Source organism: Panthera onca, chromosome A1, assembly GCF_046562875.1.
Source record: "Panthera onca isolate mPanOnc1 chromosome A1, mPanOnc1 haplotype 2, whole genome shotgun sequence".
Classification (NCBI taxonomy): domain Eukaryota; kingdom Metazoa; phylum Chordata; class Mammalia; order Carnivora; family Felidae; genus Panthera; species Panthera onca.
The window spans coordinates 153137255-153145492 of NC_138339.1; the positions used below are offsets into that span (position 1 = coordinate 153137255).

At 33.4% G+C, this 8238-nt stretch overlaps 1 protein-coding gene across 1 annotated transcript; it reads right to left on the reverse strand.

The window, feature by feature from the left end:
- Positions 1-6945: 6945 nt before the first annotated feature.
- Positions 6946-7881, reverse strand: LOC132680494 (olfactory receptor 1C1-like). The gene has a single exon (XM_060634173.3). The coding sequence runs from the start codon at positions 7879-7881 to the stop codon at positions 6946-6948; it is 936 nt and encodes a 311-aa protein (XP_060490156.3).
- Between the last annotated feature and the right edge of the window lie 357 nt (positions 7882-8238).

The following is an 8238-nucleotide window of genomic DNA, read 5'->3' on the forward strand; positions in this document are numbered from 1 at the left end:
ATAAAAACGTGCAATTCGTGCTTTTAAGCTATCAGGCTTGTGGTAATCTGTATGTGCAATAATAGAAAATTAAAACACTGAATGAAAGTCAGTATTTCATTATCAATGTGCCACATTTGATCTATAGGATGTTTAAAATTGATTAGAGGAGAAATATTCTATCTATCTATCTATCTATCTATCTATCTATCATCTATCTATCATCATCTACACACTCTCAAAATGTCTTTAACTGCTAAAACATTTTGCATATTCAAACAACTAGACCCTATAAATCACACCTGGAATGGAAATTTTGTAACTATATCCAACAACAGATGTGAATCTCAGAGACAATATTAAGCACAAGAAACTGGACATACAGGATGTACCCTGTAAAATGTCATTCATCTTCTGTAAATATTTAAAACAGGATGTTTTCAGAAGTCAGGATAACACTTATGTTCAGTGTTGAGTTGTAAAGGAGGTTCTGGGGTGTGATTTGTTCTACGTATTCTAGATGCTGATAAAATGGGTGTGTGAAGTTTGTAAAAATATGTTCAGCTGTATTCATAAAATATGTGCACTCTTCTTTATGTAAAATATACATAAAGTATTTAACCAAAGAAGTAAAGCCCCTCAGATGTTGAGGGAGTAGAAAAATATTTCTGACCCAATGATAATGAATATCCACCTGTGCTCTGGAACAACCTGAAAAGGAGTTGGGTGATTTTACACATGTCTGAGGGAGGAGACTTTCCTGGCCTTGGCACAGATCACCGTGATTGGAGAACCATAAAATGTGGCAAATATAAAAATACATAATGGTATCATAAAGCAAAGATTTTGTTTACACCCAGGGTGCATTAGACACTAAGAAAGAACAAAGACTCCCGATTATGACTGCAAATTGATTATTCACCATACTGGCAGAAACATTGAGTGCTATTCACCATCAGATTTATTTTTTTTAGTTTGTTTATTTATTTATTTTTTTATTTTGAGAGACAGTGTGGTGGAGAATCAGAGGGAGCGGGAGAGAGAGAATCCCCAGCAAGTTCCCCACTCTTAGTGGCTGAGTTAAGGTCAAGACTTGGATGCTCAACCAATTGAGCCACCCAGACACCACCAGATTTATTTGATTTAACAAATCAGTGTGATATCACACTTTTTGCATACAGAAATATCTAGAATCAGATCCACACTGCTCTGCCCAAATGGATGCTATTTGGATTAATAGAATGCTAATGTAATTTTACACATATATTTCACTTCTGTGATATTAAAATATTGCCTGAAACATGACACAATGTAACAAATTCTATTCTCTAGTTACAAATTTTTCCTGTGCTAATAAGTAACTTTACCAACACCTTTTCTTCCCATAATAATTGAAGCAACAATATTGCTATATCATGGATTATTTGCTAAGTATGTTGGTAAAAGTCACTGGGGTATATGGACATCCTGCTGAACACAATACCAGCTGAAATGCATCTCTATGGATATGGGTAATGGTCTTTCCATAACTTATATTTACTTAGTTGTGAAGAAAAAACAGTTATGTAACAAAGGGCTTGAAATTTTATTGTTAGGAGGCCTACCAAAAAAAAAAAAAAAAAAAAAGGAAAACCAAATCAATAATGTTTACAACAAGGAAATTTTTTAAATACAAAATTATGACCAAAGACTTAAAATTCCAGGCCATGAACATATGAAGATGAGACAAAATATCTAGAACTAGTGTGAAAAATTCTGTGATGAGTATTAATACAGAAGGCAATAGATGTAAAGAAACATGGCAATCAAAGGCATTTTACTGGTGGATGGAAAACTTTAATTTTGGAGGGTGAAATACAGGAAGGTAAGGTTGTTTTTACTGAATTATAAGGAGAGAAAGTATATGATAGCCAGAAAAGCCTAATGCATAACGACAGATTCCAAGATCTAGAAGCTATTCTGTGTGAATGAAGAAGATGCTTTCTACAAAAGAGTGGATGGAAAATAACATTAGAAAAGAGATGATTTTAGGGGCGCCTGGGTGGCTCAGTCGGTTAAGTGGCCGACTTCAGCTCAGTTCATGATCTCGCAGTCCGTGAGTTCGAGCCCCACATGGGGCTCTGTGCTGACAGCTCAGAGCCTGGAGCCTATTTCAGATTCTGTGTCTCCCTCTCTCTGACCCTCCCCTGTTCGTGCTCTGTCTCTCCCTGTCTCAAAAATAAATAAAACGTTAAAAAAAATTAAAAAAAAAGAAAGATGATTTTATGGTATATAAAGGAAAAAAAAAAACAATCCAGTCTGAAGTCAAACAAAATGAAGAAGAAAATTGTAAAAATTGCTGATGATCCCAATAACCAGAGTTAATTACTTTATTATATTTTGCATTATATATTTTATATTTTTCTAACATACAAATATAGATAAATGTGTGAGCACATACATATTTTACAAGGATGATATGAATCCTTACATGCTCTTTAGTGCACTATTTTCTTTCACAAAACAATATGTGATATGCATTTTTCAAGTCCACATATAGGATTTACACTATCATTTTTATATCTACATTAAAAAGCTTGGAATATTGTCTTTTATCCATTTTGATAAATATTAAGAACACTTGAAACATTCTTTAATTTTATTATAAAAATAAGTTATATGAACATCATTGGATTATATATTGAAAGGCAGATAGAGAGACAGAAAGAGAGAAATTTTTTATATTTCTTTGCAATGAAATTTTCTAAAAAAAAAAACTCTTAGAAGCTTGGGCCTATTAGAACACAAAATTTTTAAAAACAGATAAATTATGCTAGATCCCACAATGAGGGTACTTCTGAAATAGGTTATAGTTCCTTGCTTCCTCTTTAGATGTATATGTATTGCAGATCATTTTCTTAATTTATCAATAGAATTTATAACTATTTCAACATTTTAGAAAAAATATGATATAATTGGCTCTTTCTTCTTTGTGAAATATAAGTTAATAAAAGCACTGAACACTGAACACATTTATAGTGTAACCTTTTCTTAATATTTTCACATGGTATTTGCATTTGCTTTAATTAATTAGCTTTTACATTTATTCTGTTCTTGAGTGTTTTTATAGCTATCCTTCCAAAACTTGAATTTTTCATATTTCTCTATTTCTTTATTAAGCATGTTTTGTTTAATTGTTACAAAATGAGATGAAAGTTCAAGGGATAAAACTTAACTCATTTTTAAGTGGTATATGGTTTGTTTAGTTTATATTCAAAGTCTTCTCTTTTTTATATAAATTATAGCAGTACAGTGGTAGCAGTATAGAGAATAAAAACTAAGAGATTAGGGAAAAAGGAACAATTTATTTATTTTTTTTATCAAAACTTCCTTGTCACTCTTAAATGTTCTGGGGTATCTATATTCACATCCTATAGTAAAACAACCACTCAAACAATTATCTGTGACATCTATGGTTCCTCATGTGCCCAATCTTATGAGTGGCTGGGAAGGAAATGTTAGCAGGTAAGTCTGTGCCTAATCTTTCCTCTTCTAATGACACATGTAAAAAGAAATAACCAGATCAAATCTTCTTTTTTTTTTGTAATTAATGAGATCTAATGAGATCTTCTGACAGTAATTTCTAGCAGAAAGGGAACTAAAAGTGTTACTTATGGAATGTGTTTAGGAGGATATATCCCACTTCTCTGGATTGCTTATGGTAAATAAATTTAGAATTAATGGGTAAGTAGGCAAGGATGCTGAAACATAGGTACCAATTATATAGTCATTTTATACTGAGTGGAGCAGTTTCTTGATCTAAGTACCTCCTTTTGTGCAAGGTAATATCCATCAAGTATGATTTGGAAACATCATATGTTACATGTAGGTCATGGCATGGTTTTCTTCTTTCTTTCTTTCTTTCTTTCCTTCTTTCTTTATATTTTTTTAAAATTTGAAGTAGAGTTAATATACATGAGTTTCAGGGATACAACAGTGAACATTGTGTATAATCTATATATTACACAATGCTCACCATGGTAAGTGTAGTTTCCATCTGTCACCATACAAAATTATTACAATATTATTAACTCTATTCCCTATGCTATACCTTTCATCCCCATGACTTACATATTTTATAAAAGGGGATTGTACCGCTTAATCCCTTTCAGATATTTTGCTCATCCACCCCTCTGGCAAACACCAGTTTGTTCTCTGTGCATGCCTGTTTCTATTTTTGTTTGCCTTTGTTTTGTTTCGTTGTTTATATCCCAATTATGAGTAAAAACATATGGTGATTGTCTTTGTGTCTAACTAATTTCACTTAACACGAGACGTTCTATGTTCATCAATGTTGTGAATGACAAGATTTTATGCTGTTTTATCAATGAGTAATATTCTATTGTGTATATATATCATATTTTCTCTGTCCAATCACATATTGATGGACATTTAGGTTGTTTCCCTATCTTGTCTGTAATAAACATAATAAAACAATGTTGCAATAAACATAGCATGCAAATATCTTTTTGAATTAGTGTTTTGGCTTTCTTGGGTGAATACTCAGCAGTGAAATTACTGGATCATATGGTATTTCTTTTTTTCCTAATATTCGGAGGAACTTCCATACTGTTTTCCATAGTGGCTGAATCAATTTACATTTTTACTAATAGTACACAAGTATTCCCTTTTCTTCATATCCTCACCAACAGCTAACATCATATTTAATGGGGAACAACTGAAAGCTTTCCTCTAAGATCAGAAACAATGCAAGGATGTCCATTCTCAGCAGTTTTCTTCAACATAGCACTGGAAATCCTGGCTGCAGCAATCAGACTAAATAAATAAATAAATAAATAAATCACAACCAAATGTGTAAAGAAAAAGTAAAACCTACCTATTTACAGATCACATGACAGTACATAAAAAGCCCTAAAGAATCCCCCAAGCACTATAGAACTGGCAAATGAATTCAGTAAAGTTGCAGCCTACAAATATATATATATATATATATATATATATATATATATATATATATATATATATATGTTGCTTTTCTATATATAAATAAAAAGGAGCCTGAAGAGAAATTAAGAAAATTATCCTCTTGACATCAATAAGAATAAAATACCTAAGACTAAATTTAGCCAAAGACATGAAAGACCTGTACTCTGAGAACATAAGACATTGATGAAGAAAATTGAAGATAATACAAACAAATGGAAACATATATCATGCTCATAGTCCATCTTAACAGGATAAAGAAGGACTGGTGAGCTGCACCCATTTTATGAGGCTTTATGCTTTTCTTGTGTCTTGCAATCACCTATATCCTTTAAACTACTGAAATATGATACTAAAATTTTTATTTCTCATGAGTTCACTTTATTTATCCTAGTGGGTAAGTGGAATTATGGTTTCTATGGCAAGTTTGAAGGATACCAAATGCATTATAAAACACCCAGTTCATGCTACCAAGTTACACTTTTGTGCAAATTTACCTATATATTTCCTTGTTTTTTCTATGCTTATTTATTTACTTTGAGAGAGAGAGCATATGTGAGGAAGGGAGCAACAGAGAGAGAGGGAGGGAGAGAATCCCAAGCAGGCTTTTTGTTGTCAACACAGAGAGCAATACAGGGCTCAAACTCATGGACTGTGATATCATGATCTGAGTCAAAATCATGAGTCAGATACTCAATTGACTGAGCCACCCAGGAGTCCCCAACTTTTAAATTTCTGATCTGGTCTAAGAAAGATTCATGATATATGGTGTAGACTGCTGCATATCTACTTCCACCCCCCCTCCCCAATCACTATCATTTCCCTCTTCCTTATTGATCCCTCCTATGTGCTGCCATTTGTGTCATGATTTTGCTGAAGCTCATCATCAGACAGGTAAAGTCTTGCAAGGTGTTTATGGTGAAAGGATATAGAATTTTCCATTACATAGCTGTTCCATCTCAGCTGGCTATTTACATATTTGCAAAAGAAAGAATTCAAGTAACTTGGATTAGGTCACTATTTTGGTTGTGGGAAACTGCTAAATGTTTAGACCTTTACTCTGAGTCTGCAACAATTGATTTAAGGATTGAACACTGATGAAACACAAATTAATAAAGAGAAGAAAACTAACAACTAATAAAAATTGTAGAATAAAGAGTGTAATATTATTTATTCCTGGAAAAATAACTATTGGTAATGTAATATCTGATGGCTCAACGTGGTAAAGGTAACCAGTCCAGAATTTACCTGTATGATATTTGAAATCCTAAAACAGACATCACCAACCCTAATAGTATTCTGTATGCAAAATTATAACCCTAAGCAACTTTCTACACCTAAAACTGTTGTAAGGGATTGAGATAACCTTTGGGAAAGATAATATTTTACTACACAAATATGAAACAACTATTCTTTCTTATTAGATAAAAGTGAAGGTTACAAGTCATCACTCCAGCTTTGTTTGTTTGTTTATTTATTTTTAATGTGAATGTGCATTCCTAACTTTGCATTATAAATTAGGAATCCAAGGACCTTACCATTCCACTTTACTAGGAAGCTAGTATTTGTGTCCATGCCTACTTATTTAAATTTGGACTCATAAAATTTCAATTTCAGAATGGTTTATCTTAATCTATGATATTTGTGAAATTTATCACAGAGACTGATAATTTTCACAAGAATATATTTGTACTGGAGCCAGAGATTCCTTACTCACAAAGTAGGGCAATACACACACTATATAACTTCCCTGAAATTCATTTTCCATATCTGAAAGATGGATTTATAATTTTATCTAATTTTTATACTCTGAGGATTATATGTGATAATCTATATAAAGCATTTATCATCATTTCCAGCATGACAGAGACATTTATTAGCTGTCATTTGCTTTTATTACTGTTACTATGATCACCCATGAATGCACATTTTATTACCATATTCATGATGTCTAATTCAGCCATTAGGTATTCATGATTGCTGCTAAAAGTGTAAATCCTTACAAAGCATTTTCTGAAGTGTTCTCTTCATGTCGTTGTTCCTTAGACTGTAGATGAAAGGATTTACCATTGGAGTCACCACTGTATACATGATGGCTAACAAGGTGTCACTCTCAGGGGTAAAAGAGGAGGAGGGGGTGAAACAGACAGCACTGGCTGTGCCATAGAACAACACCACCACTGATAGGTGGCAGCCACAGGTGGAGAAAGCTTTCTGTTTCCCCTGAGTAGATGTGATCTTCAGGATCGTGGAGAAGATCAGTCCATAAGATATGAGGATGCAGATAAGGGGAGTGAGAGCAAATAGACCTCCCACTATAAAAATAACCATCACATTGAGGGATATATCAGAGCAAGAGAGCTTCAAGAGAGGGTTGAGATCACAGAAGAAATGGTGGATGATATTGGAAGCACAGAAGTACAGATGTGCCATTAAAAGAGTGTGTAAGAGGGCATGGAGATAAGTGACAATCCAGAGCCCAGCCACTAGCTGGACACAAAAGGGCAGATTCATAATTGCAGTATAATGTAAAGGGCGGCAAATTGCCACATACCTATCGTATGCCATCACACAGAGAAGAAGGCTGTCCATATTCACAAAAGAAATGAAGAAGAAAAGCTGGCTGAGGCATCCTATGAAAGAGATTGTCTGTGTATCAGTCACGATGTTCACTATCATTTGGGGGATAGTAGTTGAGGTAAAACAGATATCAACAAAGGCCAAGTTACTAAGGAAGAAATACATGGGTAAATGGAGGTGAAAGTCAAAGCCCACAACCAAGATGATGAGCATGTTGCCTGATATAGTGATTAAGTACATACATAGGAAGAGCACAGATAGGAAATGTTGCTGCTCTGCTGATCCAGAAAGTCCCAGAAGGACAAAATCCTTGATAATTGTTAGATTTCCTGTTTCCATCTTCCCAACAAATCTAGGAAATGAAAATATTAAATTGTAAAGACTAGAAATGTTAACTATCTCACACACATGTGTGTGCATGTTTGTGTGTTTGCATGTGTGTGTGTGTGTAATAAACTACCATTCAAATTCTTTGTGCTCACCAATTATATCTTGTGTTTACGACATTGTCTATATATTCACATAGACATGTTGGGCATAACAATCTAAACTTTTTTCAAGAAAGAATGTTTTTTTCCTTCAAACAAAAATGCAAATTTTCTGCATAATATCTTCTTTTTTAAAAATGTTTATTTATTTATTTATTTTGAGAGACAGAGTATGCAAATGGGGGAGGGGCAGAGAGAGAGAGAGAGA

What these genes read in the sequence shown, in the direction of transcription:
- LOC132680494 (XM_060634173.3), bottom strand. Translation starts at nt 7,881, where the DNA reads ATGGAAACAGGAAATCTAACAATTATCAAGGATTTTGTCCTTCTGGGA.